The sequence below is a fragment of the Leucoraja erinacea genome, chromosome 9 (assembly GCF_028641065.1).
Source record: "Leucoraja erinacea ecotype New England chromosome 9, Leri_hhj_1, whole genome shotgun sequence".
Lineage (NCBI taxonomy): Eukaryota > Metazoa > Chordata > Chondrichthyes > Rajiformes > Rajidae > Leucoraja > Leucoraja erinaceus.
In genome coordinates this window covers 37,151,065-37,177,892 of record NC_073385.1, presented here as the reverse complement: position 1 = coordinate 37,177,892, position 26,828 = coordinate 37,151,065, and the positions used below count along the sequence as shown (strand labels likewise).

The following is a 26,828-nucleotide window of genomic DNA, read 5'->3' as shown; positions in this document are numbered from 1 at the left end:
TTGCAATTTTCCTACCTACAGAACTATGATGCATGTCTGCTAAAGATATGAACATTCTAGCTATTTAAAATTCAGTTTGAAAGATGAAACTGAGTTATGAAAAAAATGCTTCCCTGTGAGGTCACACACCTGACGTCATGTTTGACCTCTGACCCTAAACAAACATGGTCAGCAAAACATATAAAAATTTCACTTGATAAATTTTGAAAAAAAATAATCATATATACAGTACAAAACAATATACCTGTAATGCTTTCAGAATTAGAAGAGATGTGTTCCACAATTTTTCATATTTTGGTCACATATGTGACTAAGCATAGCCCAGTAATCTAATGACCAGAACTGTCCACATCTCTAGTTTCCCTCTCCCATGATTCTCAGTCTGAAGAAATACCACCCATTAATTATCTCCAGAGATGCTGCCTGTCCAGCTGAGTTACTCTAGCATTTTGTGACTGTAGGTGGTTTATGCATGCAACTTATAATGTAGCTACCTCATTACCATTAACCATGCCCAGCCATATCAATATAACTGTGATATCCTCACCTTGTTCCTCCCTGTTTGTTCCAGTACGCATGAAGACTAGAGGCAGTCAGTACTGGGACGTGTGTAAAATGGGCCTTGATTAAAGACTCAGTAAAGGTTACAGTGTGTCAGACTCCACTCCTTTACATGGCGTCAGCAAGTTAAACGCGCGCCTCCTGTTTATCGGGTTTTATTTGTCCCTAGTCCAACTAGTGTTTAATTCCCTATTCATTATGGCATCCTCATGCCGAAAGCCCTCTCCCCTTGTCTTTGACTCTGACATTGCGGAACGCTGGGCTATTTTCGTGATGGACTACAACCACTTCATCAACATCGTGCACCGACATGACCTTGATGCGGTCAAAGCCTCGCTCCTGCTGAACCTTGCCGGTCCCGATGCCATGAAACGAGCTCAGGCTTTCAACTACAATCCAGCGGTCCTGGATCACAACGACCAGGTCGTCGAGCTGGCGGAATCTGCAAGTGACCCGGTATGTGTCTTATGCAAGTTTGCGGAGATTTGTGACTTGCCCTCCAACCGCATATTGGAGCGGGATAGATTTTTCACACAGAAGCAGCAGCCTGATGAGCCTGTTGAATGTTTTATCGCTGACCTGCGCTACCTTGCTCAGCGGTGCCGTTTCGAGACCATGCGTGATCAGCTCACCAGAGATAATCCTGGTCACCGGCATGCTAGATCAGAAGCTACGTGCAGATCTGCTGCAAAGACCAGACCTCACCCTGACTCAGGCAATGCATGCATGCCGCATAGCTGAAGTAGTTGCCCCGCCACATGGGCAGAGGGGATCTGACAATCGGGCTATTAATCTGACTGGTGTCGCTATGCCCCGTCGCAAACAAGGCAACTTTCGCCCTACGCCGCGGCATGGTGTCAGAAGTGGGATTTGAACCCACGCCTCCAAGAATGGGCACATGTGGGTCCACGAAGTGCGTGCGATGCTGAATCCACTCTCCGAGTACCCTGACCTCTTCGATGATAAGCTGGGGAAGCTGCCACTTGCATACAAGATCGCAACTGACCCATCGGTCGTACCAGTGGTCCGTGCTCCACACAGGGTGTCATTTGCCATGAAGGGCAAGGTCGAGGCCATGCTGAAGAACATGGTTGACATGGGGGTGCTTGCAGCCGTCAGCGATCCCACTGAGTGGGTCTCCACAATGGTCGCCACCATGAAGAAGGGTAAGAACGAAATATGGGTGTGCATAAACCATCTACAGTGACCATTTTGATAAACCTCTTCTGCACCCTTTCCAAGACCTCTACATCCTTGCTGGAGAAGGATGACCAGAACTGTACACAATGTACACCAACTGTAGCCCAAAGAAAATGCTAAGATAACTATGTCAGAGCTTCTCAATGTTCTTCCCACCTACTTTCTTCAAATAGCGTGAATATTTTTCTCGTTAACCTGCAATTGCTGTTAGTGATAGGAAACCTTATAATACTTAGTTGGCCCAGAGGGCCAACTTGCCCACACTGATCAACATGTCCCATCTACACTAGTCCCACTTGCCTTCATTTGGTCCATGTGTCTATCTTTGGTCCATGTACCTGTCTAATTGCTTCTTAAACGTTGCGATAGTCCCTGTCGCAACTACCTCCTTCGGCAGCTCGTTCCATCCAGCAGAACCATCCCATCAGACCATTTCTCCTCTAATTGTCCTATAAAGTTTTTTCAATGCCCAGGTACAATTACCTTTGCCCCAATTTGGAACGTTTATTCTTATTATAATCACAGCTTATAACTATGCTAAATCTAACTGAATTATGATCACTATTGCTCTCCTACTGATACTGCTCCAATTTATCCCCTAAAACTTAATTCAGACCTTTTCCCCCATTCCAATTTATTGTGCTTAATACTTAGATATTTTTTTAAATCTTACTAATGCAAAGTAGGAATTTTGTACCATTTCTGCCATTTATATAATAATGCGAGCTGATTTTGTACCATTTCTGCCATTTATTATAATGCGAACCCTCGAACACTTAGCAAAATTGGTCTTTTACTTAATTTTCCTGCGTTTGGGAGATTATCATCCCTAGCTATGTTCTCTTCAAATTGACCCTATATCATTGTGGATGCATGAGTGGCAAACAACATCTGGATGTGTAGGAAGGAACTACAGATGCTGGTTTACAGCGAAGATAGACACAAAATGCAGGAGTAACTCAACGGGTCAAGCAGTATCTCTGTTGAAAAGGAATAGCTGACACGTCGGGTTAAGACCCTTCAGGGGTCAGGGGAGAGGGACATTTAATTTTGTTGTGATGTCTGTGTTTAAGTGCTATGGTGAAACAGCCTGTCATTAATTCAATGTCCACGTACTGATTCCAACATCGTTCTTCATAGCTGGTAGTGCCAGCGACATCTCCACAAGCGTTGAGAAGACAATCCTCGCAAAAGATGAAATAGAACGTTTACTTTGCAATATCTATTTCATGTGAAAACTGCAATCGATAAGACTTCACATAACTGTCTAATATGTATTTCAGCTAATAACACTTGTTCATCCAAAAATACTTGGTCTTGATCGAAAATTACAAGGTGCAGTTAATGAAGTTTTCTCCTTGCGGGTTCCTGCCTACAACTGGTTGTTATGTTTTTTTTCATTACTCGGAGTTCATCTCACCTTGAAGCTGTGAAGTGCATAAGATGTGCTGACAGATGAGAGAAGCTGAGCCGTGTTCCAGGCCTTTGCTGCTCCACGCCGGGCTACTAGTAGCCGTGTCCCAGGCCTTTGCTGCTCCACGCCGGGCGACTAGTTGCCGTGTCCCAGGCCTTTGCTGCTCCACGCCGGGCTACTGGTAGCCGTGTCCCAGGCCTTTGCTGCTCCACGCCGGGCTACTAGTTGCCGTGTCCCAGGCCTTTGCTGCTACAGGCCTCGCGTTTGTAGCGACTGTTGGGCGCCGTTGCTTAGCAACCATGGAGCGCGAGGCCGCGCCTCCATTGCAGGACCCGGACGCGCGTGCCCGTGGAACCTCCAGAGTCACTCTCTTCGGCGTTGCTGCACGACAACTGCGTGCAAAATATCCACATTGTCCTTATTCCTCCAAAATTAACCAAACGCTTTTTGGATTTCCGCAAGATGCCACCTCTCTTATCTGCGACCTCACGCTCCAGGAGAAAAATGACTCCGCGCGTCCAGCGTTTCCCTGCATCTCCAAACTCTCCAGACCCGGTAACATCCTCGTAAAATCAAACAGAAACAAAGAACTGCAGATGCTGGTATATACAAAAGATAGACATAAAGCGCTGGAGTAACTCAACATGTACATGTAGCATCTATGGAGAAAAAGGATAGGTGACGTTTCGGATCGGAAACGTCTTCAGACTGAAAGTAGTGGGGGCGAAGAGCTGGAGGCAAGAAAAGACCAGAAGCAACCAGGCTAGCCACAAATGACTTCAGGTAGAGTGGTGCATTGGTGGGGTGAACCCAAGTGGGATGCAATGAATGTGGAAGGTTGAGGATCTGGTTAAACGACTAGGGGTGGAAAGGGACAAGACGGAAGGGGATGTAGGTAGAAGTTATTTAACTTTAGATAATTCAATGTTCATACCGCTCGCTTGTGAGCTACCTAAATGAAATATGGGATGCTATTCCTCCAATTAGTGTGTGGCCTCATTCTAACAATGGCGGAGGCTCAGGACAGAAAGGTCAGCGTGGGAATGGGAAGGGGAGTTGAAATGGTTGGCAACCGGGAGCCTGTAGTCCTCGGTGGACCGAGCATAAAAGTGTTAAGCGAAATGATCGCCGATGTACAGGAGTCCACATCTGGAACAGTGGATGCAGTAGGCAAGATTAGAGGAGGTACATGTGAAGCTCTGTCTCGCCTGAAAGGACTATCAGGGTCCCTGGATGGAGTCTAGGGAGGAGGTAATAAGAATGGGTTGTATCTCCTGCGGTTGCAGGGGTAAGAACCTGGGAGGTGGTGGTTTGGGTGGGATGGGATGAGTGAACTATTTACCATATATATTAATGATCTGGATGAGGGAATTGCAACATCTCCAAGTTTGTGCATGATACAAAGCCGGGGGACAGTGTTAGCTGTGTGGAGGATGCTAGGAGGCTGCAAGGTGACTTGGATAGGTTGGGTGATTGGGCAAATGCATGGCAGATGCAGTATAATGTGGATAAATGTGAGGTTATTTGGTGGCAAAAACAGGAAAGTAGACTATTATCTGAATGGTGGCCAATTGGGAAAAGGGGAGATGCAATGAGACCTGGGTGTCATGGTACACCAGTCATTGAAAGTAGGCATGCAAGTGCAGCAGGCAGTGAAGAAAGCGAATGGTATGTTGCCATTCATAGCAATAGGATTTGAGTATAAGAGCAGGGAGGTTCTACTGCAGTTGTACTTGGTGAGACCACACCTGGAGTATTGCATACAGTTTTGGTCTCCTAATCTAAGGAAAAACATTCTTGCCATAGAGGGAATACAGAGAAGGTTCACCAGACTGATTCCTCGGATGGCGGGACTTTCCTATGAAGAAAGACTGGATAGACTTGGCTTGTACTCGTTAGAATTTAGAAGATTGAAGGGGGATCTTATAGAAACTTACAAAATTCTTAAGGGGTTGGACAGGCTAGATGCAGGAAGATTGTTCCCAATGTTGGGGAAGTCTAGAACAAGGGGTCACAGTTTAAGGATAAGGGGACCGAGACGAGAAAAACATTTTTTCTCACAGAGAGTGGTGAATCTGTGGAATTCTCTGCCACAGAAGGTAGTTGAGGCCAGTTCATTGGCTATATTTAAGAGGGAGTTAGATGTGGCCCTTGTGGCTAAAGGGATCAGGGGTATGGAGAGAAGGCAGGTACAGGATACTGAGGTGGATGATCAGCCATGATCATATTGACTGGCGGTGCAGACTCGAAGGGCCGAATGGCCTACTCCTGCACCTATTTTCTTTGTTTCTATGAACCAAGGAGTTGTGAAGGGAGTAGTCTCAGCAAAAGGCGGAAAGGTGTGGAGATGAGAAGATGTGATTAGTGGTGGGATCCCATAGCGTAGGAGGTGATGGAAATGTCAGAGAATAATGTGTTGGATGCAGGGGCTGGTGGGGTGAAAGTTGAGGACCGGGGGTACTTTGTCCTTGTCGCGTCCAGGGGGACAGGGAGTGAGATCAAAACAACGGGACCCCGAGGAGACACGTGCGAGGGACCCATCAAGAGGGAGGTTGCACGGCAGTCGAGGTCACGACCCGTGACCCTTTCTGTTGCCATGCAATGCCTTCTGGAGTACACGCGGTGAACTGCAGGTAAACATTTACCATGGCTTCCAGTGCAGCGCGCCCGTCTTCTGTCCCCGTATCCCGTATTGTCGCAGTATGCCTCAAATCTAGCAACTAAAATTATGAAACACCAAAAAAATGGTTTTGCCCAGATTGTAGGCTCCTCCTAAAATCAAAAAGAAAAGCTCCCAAAAAGAAATGAATGGCAAGTGTCATGCTGAACATGTTTCTCATAAATATCAAGTCATTTGTATACCACATTTGCCTTGCTCTGCATAAAACCACATAATAGGACATTTTGTGTTCATTTTAACACACCAGTCTCTTTTTGAAACTGTTTTATTTAAGTTTAATGTTAAAGATTTTGAAGTGCACTTTAATTTCTGTGTTTGTTATTTAATGGTTTGGCAATTACGTGCAATTTCATCCATAATAAATGCTGATAAGCCAAGTAACTTTTTGAAAGTTTTTATTGTTCGTATATGCCCCATACAAAAGCACAACTATCTGCACCTACTGTGGGACTATGGATTCATTTAAGTTGAAAAGTGCACAACAGATCCTTTCAATTTTATCAATTTTGGGTACTTGACTTTCAGAGTTGGTCATCATGTACTCCAGTGGTACAGTATGACAGAAAAAGGTATTTTTGCCTGACACCACCAATCACACGTTGTCTATCCTGCTCAGTCATCACTGTGTCCCATATTCACAGTTGGTGCCCAATCAGGATTGGTAACTTCGTTCCATGCTGCAGGCTGTTCTGTGATGAAATAATGAATAAATAAATAAATGTGAATGATTGTGTAGGCATTAAACAAAAAAATTGAGATGTATATTTTGGAAAATAATAAAATGTCCTGACAGCTTAAACACCCACTCCCTTTCAAAGATATTGTCAATTTCCTGAGCTGGATTATGTCCAATTAACAGCTAACAATTATGCCATTTCTTAGCTTGCATCTGAGTAAAATTTAATTCAAAACCAACTTATGGTTTGCAATTTTTTTAATGATAAATTTAGCTTCAGGCGCATTTTCTTTTTGCATGTAAAAACCCACTTGAGAACCATGGGCGATTTTAAAAATTTTACAGCCAGATTTATCACTTCTAAAACTTTTTAGACACTAAAGGAATCAAGAAAAAAAAACAAAGAATGCCTTACTGTTGATGAAATGCAGTGAGCAAATGCAATAATTCCCAATATTTTCAATCTTGATATCTGCATGGCCAATGTTCGCCAACCACTTTAGCTGTTGTTGTCCCTTCAGCTCTTGCTTCTCTCTGCCATCATTTCTCCTCACTTTTGGAATTCTGAAGTAGGATAAATGTCTCTCACGGTTACCCCTATTTCCACAATTATTTACAGTGCATAAATTGACCATTTCGGCGTTTTTTAACAGGTAAGAAAGTATGCTTTTCGTGTGTTAACAGTATATGCCGGAGGCTGCCATAACCTCCAGAAGGATTGAGCTGCTCCATGCGTCATGCCCTTTGACCCAATGACTGTTGACATGATCAGACTCACACATAGTGATTGGAATCCATAGTCTTTTATTAGCAACTCTGCGGAGGAAACACTAGGTGCTTTCGTCTCCATGCATTCAGCTAATCTAACTAGAGAAAGAGAGATAACTCACTATCAAGCCTGTGAGCAGATCAGCAGTATGAGTGACATAAGGAATATGCAGCATGCATAACCTGTGTGGTAACATATACATATATATCACTAACACACTAATCTACATCCTCTCGCTTAAAGAATTAAATTCAAATGTAAAACTACTGATTATACAGAGCACATATAGTATGTGTCAATAAACTGGAGAAAGTTCAAACATAGCCCGGGTACTTTACGGTGGGCTTACGACCAGCACGCGTATGGTACAGTCCTGCATCTCCTCCCGTCACTGGGGACACGATCAGTGGTGAAGTAGGTGTTGGAGATTAAAATGGTATTCCCGGTGACGAAACAGGATACTTTAGCACAGGTAGAGGCGGCGTGGCCATAGGCGAAGTAACCGGATCAGAAACAGGTTGTCGTGCTGGTGCAGTCGGGCCGATGCCGCTGGATGTAGATGGAAGTACACTTGTGCGGTTAGGATAGTACAGAGGTGGTGCTGGCTCATTCACAGGCAGGATATGTTGCCCATTACGTCTGTAGGTGCCGCCATCGGCATTGACCAAGTATGAACGTGGCTCGGAGGCAGTTCCAGAAATTACACCAAGGCGGTCACGACCTTTGTTGGTTTGCAGACGCACCACCTGTCCCTCGGCTAGTGGTGGAAGCGGTCTGCTCATCTTATCATAACACCCTTTCTGAACGTTGTGCTTTTGTTGTAGTCTGGACTGTACTTCTGATGGTGGGAACACATGCGGTACCAATGCCTGTTTCGCCACAGGCAATGTGGCTCGGGTCTGCCTTGACATCAGACGCTGAGTGGGTGAACCCAATATCGGGTCGCGGGAGATGTTGCGCATGTTAAGCAGGTCCAGGTACACATCTGATTTTGCTCTGTAGGACCATTCCATTAATTGTTTGGCACTCCTGACGGCACGTTCAGCTAGTCCATTCGACTGAGGGTACTCAGGCTGCTGGTGATGTGACGAAAACCCCAGTGTGTAACAAAGTCTTTGAAGTACTGGCTGGTAAATTGATTGCCATTAGCAGATATTAGTTGACATGGAGCTCTGTGGTCAGAGAAATGGTGTGCCAGCTTCTGAACTACCCCGTGAGAAGTGGGGTTACTAAGACGATCGATGTCAAACCAACCAGAATACGAGTCGACAAGAACCAGGTATTGTTTGCCATGCCACTCAAATATGTCAGTTGCCACTGGGGATCACGGGAGGGCAGGAACCGGGGGTGAGAGAAGTGGTTGCTTTTGTTGATGTGGTGCCCAACTGTGGCACACTGTTTGGTATTCCACTTTCTCGTGATCGGCCATGCTAGGCCAGAAAAACATATTTTTTGCACACAGGACAGTTGCTTCGGCGCCTGGGTGTCCCGCATGGACAGCATCAAAATACCAGGTCCTCCAAGCAGGACAACGGAATAAAGGAAACAGTCATAACCACAAAACCGTCATTTGGTGTGGATGAACCCTCGCAGGTGTCAGCCAGGTGCATGTCTTTGCCACGTTTGTAGGTTAGAACAATGTCATACTTCTGAAGCTGTAGCAACATTCGTTGAAGGCGTCCTGGAGAGGCATGTATTGGTTTGTTCAAAATGCTGATTAGGAATTGATGGTCAAAAAGGGCCCCTTTTCAACATAATTGTATAAGCGGTAAGAGTGTTGTAAAAACAAGCCTGAAGGCTTTGTGTCTCAATGCAAGGAGCATTCGTAATAAGCTGGATGAGTTGAATGTGCAGATAGTTATTAATGAATATGATATAGTTGGGATCACGGAGACATGGCTCCAGGGTGACCAAGGTTGGGAGCTGAACATCCAGGGTTATTCAATATTCAGGAGGGATAGGCAGAAAGGAAAAGGAGGTGGGGTAGCATTGCTGGTTTCATGGTTTCAATGACTAGTGTACCATGACACCCAGGTCTCGTTGCATCTCCCCTTTTCCTAATCGACCACCATTCAGATAATAGTTTACTTTCCTGTTTTTGCCACCAAAGTGGATAACCTCACATTTATCCACATTATACTGCATCTGCCATGTATTTGCCCACTCACCCAACCTACCCAAGTCACCTTGCAGCCGCCTAGCATCCTCCTCACAGCTAACACTGCCCCCCAGCTTCGTGTCATCCGCAATCTTGGAGATGTTGCATTCAATTCCCTCATCCAGATCATTAATATATATTGTAAATAGCTGGAGTCCCAGCACTGAGCCTTGCGTTACCCCACTAGTCACTGCCTGCCATTCTGAAAAGGACCCGTTTTCTCTTACTCTTTGCTTCCTGTCTGCCAGTCATTCTCTATCCACATCAATACTGAACCCCCTAATACCGTGTGCTTTAAGTTTGCATGCTAATCTCTTATGTGGGACCTTGTCGAAAGCCTTCTGAAAGTCCAGATATAACACATCTTTTGACAGGAAGCAGCATGTAAGGATGGGAAAGCACATCTCGGACCCGCAAACACTCAGCATAGGAGCACCGCAAGGCTGTGTATTCTCCCCTCTCCTCTATTATTGAATTGAATTGAATCCTTTATTTTGTCATTCAGACCTTTCGGTCTGAACAAAATGTATTATCTACGCCAATGACCACTACACAGTGATATTCTCTACACCACTTCCACAGACACCTGTCAAGCTCACGTTTGCAGACAACGCAACCCTGATTGGACTGATCCAGGATGGGTAGGAATCTGCCTACAGACAGGAAGTGTCACAGCTGGCGTCCTAGTGCCATCGCAACAACTTGCTCTTGAGACAGTGGAATTGATTGTAGACTTTAGGAGAGCTCCATCTCCCCTCACCCCAATCACCATCAACAACACCACAGTCACATCTGTGGAGTCCTATAAGTTCCTGGGAACCATCATCTCCAATGACCTTAAGTGGGGGGCTACCATCAACTCCACAGTTAAAAAGGCACAACAGAGGATGTACTTCCTACGGCAGCTGAGGAAGCACAGTCTGCCACAGCGGATCAGGCAGCATCTCTGGAGAACGGATAGAGTCATAGAGTGACAGTGTGGAAACATGCCCTTTGCCCAACTTGCCCACACCAGCTAACAATGTCCCAGCTACACTAGTTCCACTTGCCTGCGTTTGGTCCATATCCCTCCAAACCTGACCTATCCATGTACCTGCCTAACTGTTTCTTCAACGATGGAATAGTCCCAACCTCAACTACCTCCTCTGGCAGCTCGTTCCATACACTCACCATCCTTTGTGTGAAAATGTTACCCCTCGGATTCCTATTAAGTCTTTTCCCCTTCACCTTGAACCTATGTTCTCTGGTCCTTGATTCCCCTACACATAAGGGGCAATTTACAGCATCCAATTAACCGACAAACATCAACGTTTGTATAACATGCAAACTCCACACCGACATTACTGAAGGTGAGGATCGAACCCAGGTCTCTTGTGTCGTGAAGAAGCAGCTCTAGCAGCTGCGTCACTATGCTGCCCAGTTGCAACACTGTAAATATTATACTGTATAACTCCATAATACTATATAATATATAATACTATGTAATTACATTACTACAAAACTATATAACTATATATAACTATATGTTCATTATATAATACTATATAATGCCCTATAACAATGTAATACTATATTCTGCACTCTGGTAGTTTTCTCTTTACTTTACCTGTTTTACTTGTGTATGGTTGCTTGTACACATGTATAGTATGATTGACTGGTTAACATACAACTAAAACTTTTCACGGTTCCTCTGTACACATGACAATAAACTAAACTGAACTGATACATGTGACAATAAACCGATACCAATACCAATTTTATTGACTCTATTTTCATCTCCAATTTTTGTACAGATCACCATGTTATTAAATCTGATATATTTTGGAATAAGGATAAAACAGCTACAAAGCTCTGGCCTATGCAGAATACCAGGATCTCAAATTTGATATCCGCCAGGTCAGAACTAGTTCATTAGGCTAGTTCTTGGTCTCAATTGCTATCCAGCAATCTTTGTTGAAGTCCATATTTCATACTGACTGAAAACACTTTCTTGTAACTGAAAAGCTTATCAACAATAATTTCAAGGTTAACAAGTAAGGTATGAAAGAGCAGACACTGTGAGTGAAACTAGATCCCAGAAGAGAGTATCACTACAGACCGGAAGAAAACAGTGATAAAGTGCCAAGAGAAGAGGAGAAGAGATCCAGGACACCACTCCAACTTCCAACTGCTTTATACCATCACTGGAATTTGCCAGGCTTAACTATATTTGAATTTTCTCACAATGATTTAACTGTAATTGTTTTGTTTTTTTTGCTGCAGTATATCAAATCATTCTAGTCTTTGTAATTTGAAAGAATATTCATACATCATTTGTTTGTCTAGCATGAATATTGAAGATCCATCATAACTTGTTCTCATTTACAATGCATAAATATATGGAACAAAAAAGGATTCATTTTCAAGAGAATCAAGAGTGGTTAATTATCATTTGTACCGTAACAGATGTGTGAACACAGTACTCAATAGATAACATAGCAAACAAACAAAAACATAGTTCACAATTTTTTTTAAACGACATAGTGTGAAACTAAATAAAGAACCGAGTACCTAGTGCAACTGAGATAGTTTGTGGCTCGAAGTTTAGTTGGAGGTCATAGTGTTTAGCCTGATGATTGTAGGGAAGAAGCTGTTCTGAAACCTGGATGTCACAGTTTTCAGACGCCTCTACCTCCCCTAAAGCAGGAGTGAAATTAGAGTGGGACATTGATGAAGCTGGCTGCCTTTTTGAGGCAGTGCCTTCTATCGATCCCTTTGATAGTGAGGACGCAGGGCCAGTGCTGGACAAGGCAGTGCCCACCACTTTTTGTAATCTTCATTCCTGGGCGTTCAAGTTGCCGAACCAAGATGCAATCCTACCAGTCAATATGCTCTACTGTACACCTGCAGAGACTCAAAAAAGTATTTGTTGACACACTGAATCTCCTCAATCTTCTAAGGAAATAGAGGCATTAATGGGCTTTCTTTATGATTGCATCAATGTGCTACATTCAGGGCAAATATTCAGGGATATGTACGATCATGAACTTGAAGTTAACTCTCTTCTCCATCGACCTGTCAATGAGGACAGGATTGTCAATCCTCCGGTTTCCTCCTCTAAAGTCAACAATCAGGTCCTTGGCTTTACTGACGTTGAGAGCAAGATTGGTGTCCTGGCACCATTTATTCAGATGATCGATTTCCCTCCTATACTCTGAAACATCATTATCGTAAGACATACATATTTTATGGTGGAATAGCAGTGGTCGAGAGTATTTGATTATGTGGCAGCGTAGAACACTGTTGGCAGTTTTACAGTGATTTCTTGCTTGGCCTTGTGGAAGACCTCCTGGATGTGATAGGGCAGGTAGTTGGGGTACGCTGGCTGGTGTTTGTGGACCACAGCGTACAGTTCCTCCAGTACCAGATCGAAGTCTGCCTGGGGTGGCTTTGAGACCGCTGTCATGGTGATGGGTGTAAATTTGGAGGTAGAAGGGACAGCACTTCACTGCCACGTATTCCAGGTGCGGAGAGCAGAAATAGGACAGGACTGCTATGTCTATGTACTTTTTAATTTGTCAGCATCGCCAAGGACTGCTCTCACCCCAACCATGGACTGTTTACCCTCCTACCATCCGGGAGGCGCTACATGTCTCTCCGTTGCCGAACCAGCAGGTCCAGGAACAGCTTCTTCCCGGCGGTTGTCACTCTACTCAACAACGTACCTCGGTGACTGCCAATCACCCCCCCCCCCCCCCCCCCCCCCCCCCCCACACACACTCCTCCCACAGGAAAAACACTATGTCTGTAAATATGCTAATGTAAATATTTATTCAAATCATATGCTATGTCGCTCTTCCAGGGAGATGCGAATTGCATTTCGTTGTCTCTGTCCTGTACACTGACAATGACAATTAAAGTTGAATCTGAATCTGAATCTGATATTTGGCGTGCAGCCTTTCATTTAAATATTAATTCCCGTAGTCTCCCATAGCTAATTTTACCATTATTATACCTGACTGTGAAGTTATCCTTATTGTACATCCTGCAATGGAAGCGTTCTTTAAACTAATTCAAGAACTCGACAGTTGTGCGCTAGATGGCATTTAATTCCACAAGTTACAAATTGGTTCAGTTTCCATGTACATTTTAGTTCATGAAATCTTTACGTAAAATATTATCTATGATCATGCTCTTAATTCTAAAACTACCCCCCCCCCCCCTCCCCCCCCCACCTTTAAAAGGACTTACCGTACACTGTGCTTTAGCCGTCATTTTACAGCGCCAACCTTCCTGTTCATCGCGGTGTGTGCCTGTTTCACCTTGGCTTTGCACGGTGTGAATGTTTTAGACAGCACTCCTCCCGCTTGCCCTGTCCCCCGCCTGCATAACGGGCTGGCGAAGGAAGCGATGTGTTTGTGTGTGTTCCACTCTGACAGTCGCCGTTCCAGTTGCCGGTTTTTCAGGCGACTGCCGGCAACTTGACAGTCGCCGGCAGTCCGCTGAAATATCGCCTAAGTGGGACAGGCCCATTACTATTGGGATTATGTTTGACTCAGAAACAACAGAACATTAAACAGTAATTATACTAAACAGAAATGCGGTGGATTCGAGACATCCAAAATCAGTTAACCGGGAATACAAGAAATGTCCGGCAGCGTCGACGAAGAGAAAAAACAAGATCATATTTCAGAGCGAAGATAATTGTAATGTCAGTTCAGTATTCTCGTCCACTCGGTGAATTGGTGAAAGACAAGCGAAAATGTGAGACCAACAATTGCGACCAAGAAAAGGGAATAACTATTCCAGGGCCCGTATTTCAACTGTTTCTGCGTGATCATGTGTTGGGTAAGTTTGGGGGGTTTTCGCAGGAGCCTGGTATAAAGTTTACAGAGTTAAACAAAAGTAGTTGATCACGTAACTGAAAGTCTGATCCCAATTACTTAAGTAAAGTACAGGAATTGTCAACTTTCTGTGGCGTTGGGGAAAAAAGCGTTCTGTTTTGTAAGGCTCATAAAAATATTGCTGAATGTAACGCGGGAGTCTAGAATAAAATGTTCAAGGGATTCTGGTAGCTGACAAAGAACGTGTATTTTGGATCTTATCTCCACATAAAATACATTCTTGTTTTATCATCTCCCAGTTGGTCAATAAACGCTCGTATATGTTTACCCTGTCGGCATCACTGACTGCATCACAGTCATAAAATAGAAGCTGAATGCGATCAGGTGTGAAATGCGTGTTATATGAATCCGGGTTCCCTAAAACATTCGGGCGTGTTTCTGAATGACCGTGTAAAGCTGCAATTTTCACGCTCCGCCCTTCATCCGCCACATAAATCCCCCGCACGCCCGCACCCACGCTTCCTGGACTGCCATCAGTTATTTTAATGCAATCGGATACTTTGAATGTTACAGAATGACGAAAGGCGATGTTGATTTGTTAATAAGTAACTCAACCTTTCTTGTTATTTTGATGTTGGAGGCCAACATCAATTTTAATTGTGCGATACAACTATCCACAGAAAAACACAAAGCACGCAGTAGTTCTTGGAGAATGGCTGTTAGGAGTCACGACATTCAATAATCACCGAGGTTTGCATAGTCGCTCTATTCGCATTTAGATAACTCAGTTAAATTCGAATTGTCCAATTAATTTTGCAACCTTGTTACCAGCATCCATCCAGTGCACATTGCTCTTTAGATGCTAATGAGACCTTTCTGAAGCCGTCGGCGTCCCTGGAGTCACTCTCCCGAGATGGATGCCTTTTCTCTCGGTAATACGCCGATCTCTTTCTCTGCTGGTTATTGCGATAGAAGCTCTTTGATTACCACAAACTATTTCTACAGGTAATCCGTGACACTGCTTCAAATTACACGCGTGAACATATGAAATTGTTCATTTATGGTCAATTAATTTGTTTTCATTTGGGATGGTGTAAGAGTAATTTCCATCAAGTCAAGTCAAGTCACTTTTATTTATATAGTGACTTGACTTTAAAAAACAACTCTCGTTGGCCAAAGTGCTTTACGTTGGTATAAGAATAGTATAACAAACAACAGTGGTTCGTAGATTAAATACAAACGTCACTACATACATATAGCCCTCACTCAGAGGACGTAAAGAAAGGCTTGGGAGTAGAGATGAGTTTTAAGTCTCGACTTAAAGGATTCCATGGAGGGGGTAGTTCTGATGGGAAGAGGGATGCTGTTCCACAGTCTAGGAGCTGCAACAGCAAAGGCGCGGTAGCCCCTGAGCTTATGCCTAGACCGCGGGATGACCAAGTCAGCCAATCTGAGGGACCTGGAGGTGGTGTGGTGGGTAAGCAGACTTTTGATGTAGGTGGGGGCAAGCCCGTTAAGGGCTTTGTAGACATAAAGGAGGACCTTGAAATGTATTCGAACCGCACAAGGAGCCAGTGGAGAGAGGCCAGAATCGGGGTGATGTGGTCCCTTTTTCGGGTGCCTGTCAGGAATCTCGCTGCGGCGTTTTGGACCAGTTGCAGGCGGGACAGGGAAGATTGGCTGATGCCAGTGTAGAGGGAGTTGCAGTAATCTAGGCGGGAGGAGTATCCGATTGCAAGGGGTCTTATCTCAGCTGACATCGCACATCAAACAAAAAAACATGAAAAATAAATTTACCCCCCAAAAAACAAAGAACCAATTAATAACAAGTCAACCCTGAAGATTCGAGGACAACATTATTGGGGTGGGGGCGGGGGCGGGGGTCAAGAGTAGGGGTGGAAGGTATTTCAGGTATCGAGTCGTGGATAAATAGTCTACACGGACGTTAATGGGAGTCGAGGAAGGAAGAAGCCCACTGCGGAATGAACGGGATCGAATCAGAGTTTGGAGGCACAGCTGGTGGAGCTGCTGCCTCACAGCGTCAGAGACCCGCGTTCTATGCTGATCTCGGACCTTGTACGTGTGGTGTTTGCGCGTTCTCCCTGTGACCGAGTAGGTTTCTTCCGATTGCTCATCCCAAAGACCTGCTGGTTTGTATGTTAATTGCGCTCTGCAAAAAAATCCCTTAAGATGCAGGGAGTGGATGAGAAATTGCAATAACAGAGAACTAGTGTGAACGGGTGATCTGTGGTCGGCGTGGACTCGGTGGGCAGAAGGGCCTGTTTCCATGCTGTTCGGGGGAACTAAATGAACAGGGAATGTTCAGAACCCAAACCACGGACTGTTAAACATTGACATCGCTTCAGGCAAGGGTCAGATGGACATGTCATTGGAAGATAATATTTGAAACCCGTATTTAAAATAAGTGAGGAATTATTAACTAAGCAACTCAAAGGGATGAAACTCTTGACTTGTCAGATTGCGTCCACATAATTAAAAAAATCCGGCGAAGAAATCGCAGAGGCACTGGTATCCATATTTTATATGCCAGAATAAGCGCAGCATAATATTGTGATAGTGCCACAAATACTTGGCAATGAAAAATGTTATAACGCGCGACTATGTTCAGCAGATCGGGAAGCGTCCATGGGGAGTGAAATAAGATTGATGGCTTGAAATGGTTCTGCATAGAACCGTGCACTACTGACTGTCTGCAGTCCACTGCTCCGCACATCTCGGCCTTCCATGCAAGCGCAGTCAAAGGTGGGAGTTCGAGGCGAGGTCAGATCAGATGCCGGCGCTGAGAGAGGCCGGGGGCGACCTTTACGTCAACGGTGTCTGGTGCAATCATTCCATTACATTGCCGATCCTGTGGGAAAGGTAAGTTGTTTTACTTGTTTTACCTTATTTCAATATTTTAAAATTATTAACATTCTTTTTTTCATTTTAATAGTTTACATAGAACATAGAACAGTACAGCACATGAACGGGCTCTTCCGCCCACAATGGCTGTGGCCAACATGATGCCAAGGCCAACTCTAATTCATCTATATGAATCCTTATCCTTTCATTTCCTGCATATCCGTGTTTATCCAAAAGCCGCTTAAATACAAATGTTAAATGCTTATTTATATTTGTTTTGACTTATTGAAATCTATCTGTAACTGTACTTCATCTCGACTTTCAAAAGGGTTTCTGTGGTGCCAGTTATAGATTGACGAATGAGATGAAATCGGAAACATGTCTATCTTCGGTTTAAACAGCATCTGCATTTCCTTCTTATACAACATGTGAGAATAGCTGGCTTTAAGCAGAAAGCCCTCAGTACGAGTAAAGGATGATTGTTCAGACAGGTAGACGATAGAAACTAGGGCTCCACGGGGACAGATGTATTTCACAATTACGATGAACATCCAGATTTCAGGGTCAAAATCTTCCTTTATTTATGAATGATATAAACATATAGACGTCAATGGGAAGAACTGCTTTAAACTACAACGAGACATCAAAACACATGCAGAATACATATAATCAGCGGAAGAATTTCAACACAGGGATAACGTTTTGCTCACAAAAATAACTGAAGCGGAGGCACAAAAAGATCTTGAAACACATAAATGACTAAAAGCAGCGATTCAGGTGAATAAAGGCGTAAAAAAGCAAACGAACCGTTTGTTATGTCTGGAGGGATTGAAATAAAAAGTCGAGAAGTTATTCTAAACTTGCATTGAACTTTGCTCAAACCACCCTTGGAGTCCCGTGTACAAGTCTGGTCGCCATATTTTCTTTTTGTTTAAAGGGAAATGTAGAAGTTATGCACGTGGTGCAGGAAAGTTGCACTTGGGTGGTAATAGATACGCCAGGTTATACCTATCGGGGTAGTGATAAATAGGCTGGGTCTCTTTCTATCTGGAAAAAAAAAGAAAGCTGAGAGATGGTCTATGGGATGGGGGGGGGGGGGGGGGGGGTCTTGACATTATGATTGGCATGATACAGGACCAGCGTTGATAAGTTCAGGAAACCAAACAGGATTGAATATAAATTAGTAATTGTGTTATCAAAATGGGATTGAGAAGATTCTCCATTTCCCGAATAGTAATACCGGAAAAAATGGCTGATGAAAGAATATGAATGCATTGAAACGTGATGGGCAAAGGAAGTCAACGTACTCATTATTAATTGATGAAAGATGGAAAATGTTGGAATGGAACCCAAGAACCCGCACGGGCTGGTTTACAGGAATGGCCTGAACTGCGTATTCCTTGTAAATCTGTACAGATAAATTTCATCGTAAAAAATGTATGCATTCTGCACCTAAAATTACGATATTTCATTCAGAAATCTTTGCAGCATTCCCAAAATCTCAAAGATCGAAAATCTTCCACTATTATTTTAGGAGCTGGTGTTATATAGTAACACAAATAAAAACTGTCTCCAAAATCAATTTCTAATGGAACTGTCCACCCATTTATGGGCGAGTTGTACGTGAAGCCAGAACTGGGGAAATGAAATGAAAAGGTCGCGAAATCTCGGGTATTGGTTAAAATGGTCGAGCGCGTGTGGTGTGTGTCCACTTTCATCAATTTACTTTTTTTTAAAGATTAAATTTTCTGAGGAAGGGTCCCTACCCGAAACATCGCCTGTCCATTCCCTCCCCAGATGCTGCCTGGCCCGATGAGTTCCTCTAGCACTTTGTGTTTTGCTCGGGTTCTCATTTTATCATATTTTCCCGACACAATATTTTCAAAAAGCAATTTCATCAAACAGAAATTCTACATGGATTCATGAAACGGATGAAACGTTGAGCGTTACTTTTATTTCACAAAAATACGCAGGCTTTTATCTCCCCAAGAATGTGTAAAGTCTGTTTATTATTTTGAATAACTGGAATGGGCATGTGCAGGAAGGGATTTGCTTCCCCACACCACTGGCAAAGGATACACGGACTCGTTTCTGAGCTCGTTGACCGAGACTTCATTGGAAGACACTGCCTGACCTTTTAACTGTGCCCCCATTGCTGATGCAAATCGCAGCCATAACATACACGCACCGGCGGTGGCTTCCTGTGTAATACCGCTTCGAGTTGTTTTTCCAGCCTCTCTTCTCTGTAAGAAAACTGAATTTTAAATGCGTTGCCGTTTCTAATAGCACTTCAAATTACACCCCCGCTAGTGAAAGGCGCAAAATTGGAGACTCAGTCGCTGATCAAGCCTTCCTGGTCTGTAAGTTGCCAAAGCGAATGTTGTCAGCTTTAAACCACAATTTTCTCTCGACATATTCTTGGGGCAGTTCATGGGTGGAAGGCAAATTTCTTCTTAAAACACGCCGAGAAAAGAGTCCAGAACTATTCATCTTGTTCGGGTGAACATCTCTGATCCAAAAGCAGTCCCGTTGCTAGGCGCTACATAAAGCCAAGAGGCAAGCTGCAGTCTCACTTATTGGCGCTTGGAAGCCAGGACCGTCGCTGGCTGCAAACTTCGCAGAGGGTAACCGAGGTACGTGATCTTGAATGCAAACTATTCTTCCAATCTGCATTTTTACGACGAAAGAAGGACGGATAAAGCGTTTATTTAACACCATTCCTCAAAGACGTCACGTTGTCGAGTAAATTCTTCCTCGGACTAATTACATTTGCCACTTTCACGCCGTCTCCTCTCTTTCACGGTAGGAATGTAGCTGGGCCTAAAACCGTATTAAACAGACATTTGTTTAGATTTATAAATGAACAGCAAACAGAGAGGTCCTTCGCTCTTTGCAGCCCGTCGAGGCGACATGTGGAGCTCAGACTGTAGCTCATATAACCGAGGAATGTAACGAATTACTTGCCATCGGGGACAATTCCCAGAAACTGCCTGTTTTTGGAATGCTACAGTTATTGATCGAGATAAGATATTTGCTGGCCAAAGGTTTGCTAACGGTGCTATCTCCAGACAGGCTGCCAGACCAACTATCTGCTTGACAAATTACTGATTTACCGAAATAATGCATTTTGCACAATCTCACCAAACTTCACCGCGTATGGGAAGGTTTCTATACGAAGCGATTCACCGAATTAATCCCGTACGTTGGTATATTGCTGAGATGTGTTACATCGATGGGACTCGGTAGTTATAGCCGTCAGATTTAAACTTTCAGAAGACCAAACGAGTCACAAAAGTGTGTCTCCAAGTTCTGGATAAAGTTTACTTCCACTTGCCGAACGAAACATGTTACGTAAAGTACGCCTTTGCTTGCAAAATAATTGCCTCAATCTACTGAACAAAAACCCACATTAACTTAATTTGAAGAATGTTATAGTACCGGAGATCAGGTAAAGCTAAACACGAGATGCACAGAACACCCTCCGTGTTAATCTCACCCGTTTAATCTCTGGGAGAGAAAAATGCCACTTTGGTTAGCTTTTCCCTGCTCAATTAATTTATCGCTTCGCGTCCCAGTGCTGGAGTTTGTCTTTCCTATTGTTTCCACGTTAAACCAATTAGCCTCTTTACAAATCCAACAGGGACTATTTGCAATGGCTAAAGATTGGTTCCGCTGACTCGCAGTGGGCAAGGCAGGTGTGCAATCGGAGCACAGTAAGTATCCCGACGCCTAGGTGAGAGCTAAATATTCAAATAAAGAAAAATCCTGCGCAAATCGGGACTGGAGGCAGGATCTGTGAACAGTCGGATTACTACGCATGTCCCCAGCGCCACTCAAAGTGTTCACCTCCCCACCCTTCTCCACTCTCGCAGTTCCCCCTTTCCATCTCCCTCATTTGGCTTCAGCCAGAGTGCATCCGCGGTGGGATCTTATTTTGGGGGTCAGCTTTGATGTTCGTTTTTGTACTTTGCCTCCATGATGTTAGGTGCAGTGAAGATGGAAGGACACGAAGCATCTGAGTGGAGCAATTACTACGGAGAACCACAAGAGGTAAGCAAAAGTATCGGGTTTAACCTTACTTTAAGGTGAGCACTTGCGGGTCGTTCGCTAACAGGGGGTTGCGGGCTTTTTAACGCCTATTTTCAAGACAAGACTATCAGCAATCTACCCAAGAACTTTTTATACGCTCCAAAACACTGGACCATGTTTATTTCGAGGTCTGTCTGGCGGATGTCATGTGGGCAATTTGCTCAAAGCGAAAGGACGCGAATAGTTCAGGAAACGGCTCCGTGTTGCTCATTTGAGGATTCGGTGCAGGGGTGGGGGTAATCAGGGAATCTCTAGGTTCCTGACCACGGGGTGGCATCAGAGAGGGGAGGGGGTGTGGGACCCCTGGAGCGGCCGGCACGTTCCCTGCTCCCCGGCTCCGGAGCGCTCTACAACACACCACGCCGAGCACTCGACCCGCCGCCGCCGCCGCTGCTACTCACAGGGAAATAAGCTGTTACAACTTTGTATTTTTAATTTTCAAGAGGCGTGGCTCCTGCCTAATTTTGATGTTAAGAGTCATTTTCCTGTTAAAGAATGTATGAAGTGTGGGGTCTTGTGAAGGGGAGGCAAGCGTTGGCTTTCTGCCCCCTGTCCGACTAATTTCTTTCCCTTTGTTGTGTAGGCCTACTCGACGATGCCGGTAAACGGCATGAACCCGGGATTGGGCACCACCTACATGGGCATGAACAGTATGGGCTCCGGCGGCAACATGACCGCCGGCTCCTTCAACATGTCCTACGGGAACCCGGCCATCGGCGCCGGCCTCGGCTCCCCCGGCATGGGCGGAGGGCCAGCCGGCATGGGCGCCGGCATGACAACCATCAGCCCCGGCTTGAACGCACAGCAGAGCTCCCTGAACGGCCTGAGCCCTTACCCGGGGATGAGCTCCATGTCTTACCCGCAGGGCAACGTGAGCCGGCCCCGGGACGCCAAGAGCCTGCGGCGTTCCTACCCTCACGCCAAGCCGCCTTACTCCTACATCTCACTCATCACCATGGCCATACAGCAAGCGCCGAGCAAGATGCTGACCCTGAGCGAAATCTACCAGTGGATCATGGAACTCTTCCCCTACTACAGGCAGAACCAACAGCGCTGGCAGAACTCCATCCGACACTCGCTCTCCTTCAACGACTGCTTCATCAAAGTGGCCCGCTCGCCCGACAAGCCGGGCAAGGGGTCATACTGGAGCTTGCACCCGGACTCGGGCAACATGTTCGAGAACGGCTGCTACCTGCGGCGCCAGAAGCGCTTCAAATGTGACAAGAAACCGTCAATGAAAGGGGGTCCGGACGGCGCGAGGAAGGAGGAGGAGGAGCAGGAAGGGGAATCCGGTTCGCCGTTGCCTGGGGGGAACAACAGCATGAGCCGGGCCGAGCCCAACCCGGACACGGCGCCTCGCCTGGAGCTGAAGTGCCAGGCTCAGGTGGTGAGCTCGGCTCCGGTCCTCAGCGCAGCGCTGGAGCCGCTACCACACCCGCTGTCGCTGGGCCAGCTACCGGCGGTCGAGCCGCACCACATGCACCCGCTGAAGGCGGACCCACACTTCTCCTTCAACCACCCCTTCTCCATCAACAACCTCATGTCGTCCGAGCAGCAGCACCATCATCACAAGATGGACCTGAAGGCTTACGAGCAAGCGATGCACTACTCCAGCTACGGTGGAGGCATGTCCAGCGGGCTGCCCCTTGCCTCCATGGGCAAGGGCGGCATGGACCCCTTGGTGCTGGCCAGCGAAGCTTCATACTACCAAGGTGTGTATTCCAGGCCCGTCCTCAACACTTCCTAGTCACGAAGCTAACCCCCCACCCCCACCCCCCACCCGCAAAGTCAATAAAACTTCTCCCTAACTGGGATCGCTGCAAAATGCATCTTCTGTGCAGAGACTGTTACTTTGTAACCTGTACATGTGTAGAAACTGTGGAAGTATAAAGTAGCTGCAAACGTTAAATCACAATTGTACATTTCACAAAGTCAGACACCTGCAGCATGTTTTTAATTTTTTTTTGTTTTGGAAACGTGCTGTAAGATTTCTAGAATCGGTTATGTTATGTTCTCCGCGTCTGCTCAATGTTCCCCGTGGCTGCACACAAAGTCATTGCAAGACTTGAAAAGATGAAAAGGTGGTGGTATCTAAATTAAAACCAGCCTGCTTGGAGAAAAATAGCTATGTTCATTTTATGAAACCGCTGTTCCCCACAGCCTTTCCGGACGTTGTACAGTTTTAATGAAACTCGGCTCATTTTGCATGACCATTTCAACATTGGCGAACATTTTTTTAAAGCGGGTTTATTGTAAAAATGAACCAAATGTTACCTGCATCAGGAACCTCGAAAAGTTACCTTTTTATCGTTCCACAATGACTTTTGACTTTTATTTCTACTTGGTGTTCATGCACTTTCCCCCTCGTTTTTAGCTGTCTAGAAATGTCGGTGTTAGTACACAGCCAGGCGGTCTCTCGCAGCTTGTCTCAATGTGCCTAATTTATTGCATGGTCAACTCTAGGTCCTTCATAGTTTTAAGTTGTTTAAAAAAATAATAATACAAATGGAATTTAAGGAGTTGTTAATTTTGTATTTGTAATTCTATGAAAACGAATAAAATTATTTTGATTTGATGAGAAAATAAAAAGTTAATTCGCAAAAACTTGTCATTTGTTATTAGATTAGTCACCATTAAGTGTGCTTATTTTTTAATAATTGATAATTATTTCTTGTGTATAATACAATTCAGCACGTCACGACAAGCGAGCGATTTATTTTGATTGGTAGATCTTTTAGATCAGAAGTTTCAGCGACAATGTCCATAATTATAACAACGGGCGTGTCAGTCTTTCTGAACATAACAGGGGTCAGACATCAGGTAGATTTTAAATGTTTATCCAGTGGCCACATGCACTAAATAATATTTCATTAATTCTGCAAGGACGGTCTTTAATTATGAGCAGATTAATTTTCAAGTACAGCAGTTAAAGGTTCCCAGGCACTGGAAAAAAATGTTTACGCCACTGACTTTGTGTTTGAACTCCTTCAACCCTGGTTCGACAATTCAGATGCTCAGTTTCCCATCTTCGAATTTATATATTTTAAAACGCAGAACTACTAGAATATGTATGTAGCGAATCAAATCGCAGCAAAATAGTTAAAAGAAACACGAAAAAACAACGGATATTACAACACATTTCATTTATTTAAAACAGATCTGGAGTTGGTGTCCAAGCGATCACCAAATCTTCCATTCAAGTCAAGTATTCTATGTATTTGTGTAACGCCCGCTTATCAGGCAGCCGCTACACACGTTAATGTGTTGCCAAGTGTGAACTGCTGCCGCTGTCCTGTCTCTGTGATATCGCGCAAAACACAGACCCTGAAAATATATCGTTATAATTATATTTCATATTGACAATTATTTAACTGATGTGGGTTTAAAAATAAATATTTTAATGCATGGTCTATTTATTTATTTTTTTTGGGGGGGGATCTCCATCAAAAATGCTTGTCTGTGTTTTTGTGTGTTAAAAATTAACAGCGACTTTGTTAGCAAAACAGTTCAGAATTTTGAATTAAAACCCCCATTGTCATAACGGATAAATGACAAAGCCTGTGCGGAACAATTAACAAAACTGTATATATAGAGGGAGAAATAAATATTCGCAGGGTTGTTTTTCTTTGTCACGCTGGGAAACAAATATGAAGTATTGTTTAATACAATTGCAACAATATGTAACAGAATTGCATTTCTTTGTACTCGGGCACAAAACACTTTGTAATTTCGATTCACACAAGTGGGCTTTGGACATGAATAGCTTTCGCTTTGATCATTGATCACTGGTGGGACACACACATTGTCAGAGTAACCGTGAAATTATTTTAATTATCGTGTAATTGCCCCCTGATGAGTGAAAAGATGTGGTGCGAAATTGAGAAGAGGGTGTAGCGAATTCGCTGAATATCCAAGAGTTGCATCAGCAACGTGAGCGTTGCTAAATTGGCAGTTTATTTCCTTTACAAACGGGCCCAAGTGAATTATGATATTTCGAAGACTAATTTGAAATATATATTTTATGACAATCTCGTCAAATGTTTCAACCAAATCCGTAAAAACTGCAGAAAAATGCCCAGATTATATTTTGATCACCAAAATCGATTCAACAAAATTAAATACTTTTACAGAAAAACGGGTTCCGAAAGAAAAAATATACCGCCACGAAAGATAAAATCAGATATCTGTTATTTTTCTTAGTATTAATATTTGAACCAATTATCAAATTATGGCTGGATATGGAGTTTATTGGGAAAGGTTCCATTACATTAAGATTCTACTGCGCGTCTAGTTTCCATTGTTCAATGTTGAACCACAGGCCAGATATGTGTAGGGTTGTACAGTGTACTGAAATGGCCCCTTTTAATCAAAACGCCACTGACAGCAAATGTTGTCGGGTTTTACCCGTGCGGTGTCTCGTGTGTGTTCAAACCGGACTATATTTATTTTAATAAATTTGCTTTTAGAAATAGCATTGTTTTTAAATGGTAAATAAACACATTTTCAACTGTGCAACTTTTCTAGAAAAGACTTAGCACGCCAGCTTACTGTGATAAGCCAGTAACTAGTGAAATCCTGGCAGTGAGGTCTCCTCCATCTGTTGTGATACCGGGAGTTAATGTTCCTACATTTGCTTTCCACTTTTGTTGGTGCCATAATTTAAAAATTTGGTGAGAGCATATTAGCAGGAGCAACAACAGTAAATATAGCAGACCAGCCTGTGAACTATTTTAGCATTCGCTTCTGATATCATCAGAATACCCCGTCCAAATAACTTCAGAAGAAATTGCGATGACCGTTCCTGAATTCTTTTCAATGGTAAATATGTAAGAAGGATCAATCTCGTTTGACAGTCCGATGTAATATTGAATTGTACAAGCACAGGTTGTTTTCTTTGGTGCTAGAGTCAATAGAACAAACTAGCGTTCAGGCAAAGTAAGGAAAACCCTTAAGAACTCAACCCCCCTCCCCTCCCCCACTTCCAGCAGCAAGAGCCGATAGTTTTCATTACACAATAAGGCGAGGTGCCTTTTGCCCTTTCACAATATAAATGTCGAGCATGCTCAGAAAAGGGAAAGGAATTAAATTGCTCTTCGATTCGCAAATATGACAACGATATGACCAACAGTGGAGTGCTATTTGCTGCTTACATCAAGACGTTCATCAAATCCTTTTTTATTTACATATTCCAATGGAGTAAGAGGTCGGACTGCAATCCGGTTTCGACCAAAGCTTTCCAATACACAAACTGAACTGCTCAATTTTTCCGGATCCACGATTTTCAGTTCTTCATATACGAGTAGCAGAGATGCACACACACACTCTAAACGCGAACATGCATGTCAAGGTCGAGTGTGAGATCTTTTAACGTACGATTTTGTTTACAAAGTGCATTTTCTGCATCATTGTTTTAAGAATTGTGTGATTATCGCTCCTCAAAACAAATGGTGACAGAAGGTTTCCACTGTTTTGCATATGGGACTTTGCTCTGTTCACATGCGCTCCATTCCCAAATTACAATCTGATTTCACTCTCTTTGTGATTTCTAGTCCATTAGTGAGGGGCCAAGAGTTTTGCAGGTTAATAATTTTCTTTA

At 44.0% G+C, this 26,828-nt stretch overlaps 2 protein-coding genes across 7 annotated transcripts in view; one reads left to right on the top strand and one right to left on the bottom strand.

Annotated features, from left to right (window-relative positions):
- ttc6 (tetratricopeptide repeat domain 6) overlaps positions 1 to 4,029 on the bottom strand; it is a 162,003-nt gene extending 157,974 nt beyond the window's left edge. For all 5 annotated transcript variants that reach the window (XM_055640545.1, XM_055640546.1, XM_055640547.1 and 2 more), the window contains exon 1: positions 3,182 to 4,029. The gene's annotated coding sequence lies outside the window, so the exon portion shown is untranslated. The remainder of the gene's footprint in view (positions 1 to 3,181) is intronic.
- Positions 4,030 to 20,977: 16,948 nt separating this feature from the next.
- Positions 20,978 to 26,267, top strand: foxa1 (forkhead box A1). 2 transcript variants are annotated; one of them, XM_055640543.1, is made up of 2 exons: positions 20,978 to 21,193; positions 21,816 to 26,267. In XM_055640543.1, exons 1-2 carry the CDS (start codon positions 21,119 to 21,121, stop codon positions 22,977 to 22,979), a joined length of 1,239 nt encoding a protein of 412 aa, XP_055496518.1. In that variant the 5' UTR covers positions 20,978 to 21,118; the 3' UTR covers positions 22,980 to 26,267. The 2 variants fall into 2 exon arrangements, with proteins under 2 accessions (XP_055496518.1, XP_055496519.1); XM_055640544.1 differs by lacking the exon at positions 20,978 to 21,193 and adding an exon at positions 21,232 to 21,360.
- The last annotated feature ends 561 nt before the right edge of the window (positions 26,268 to 26,828 follow it).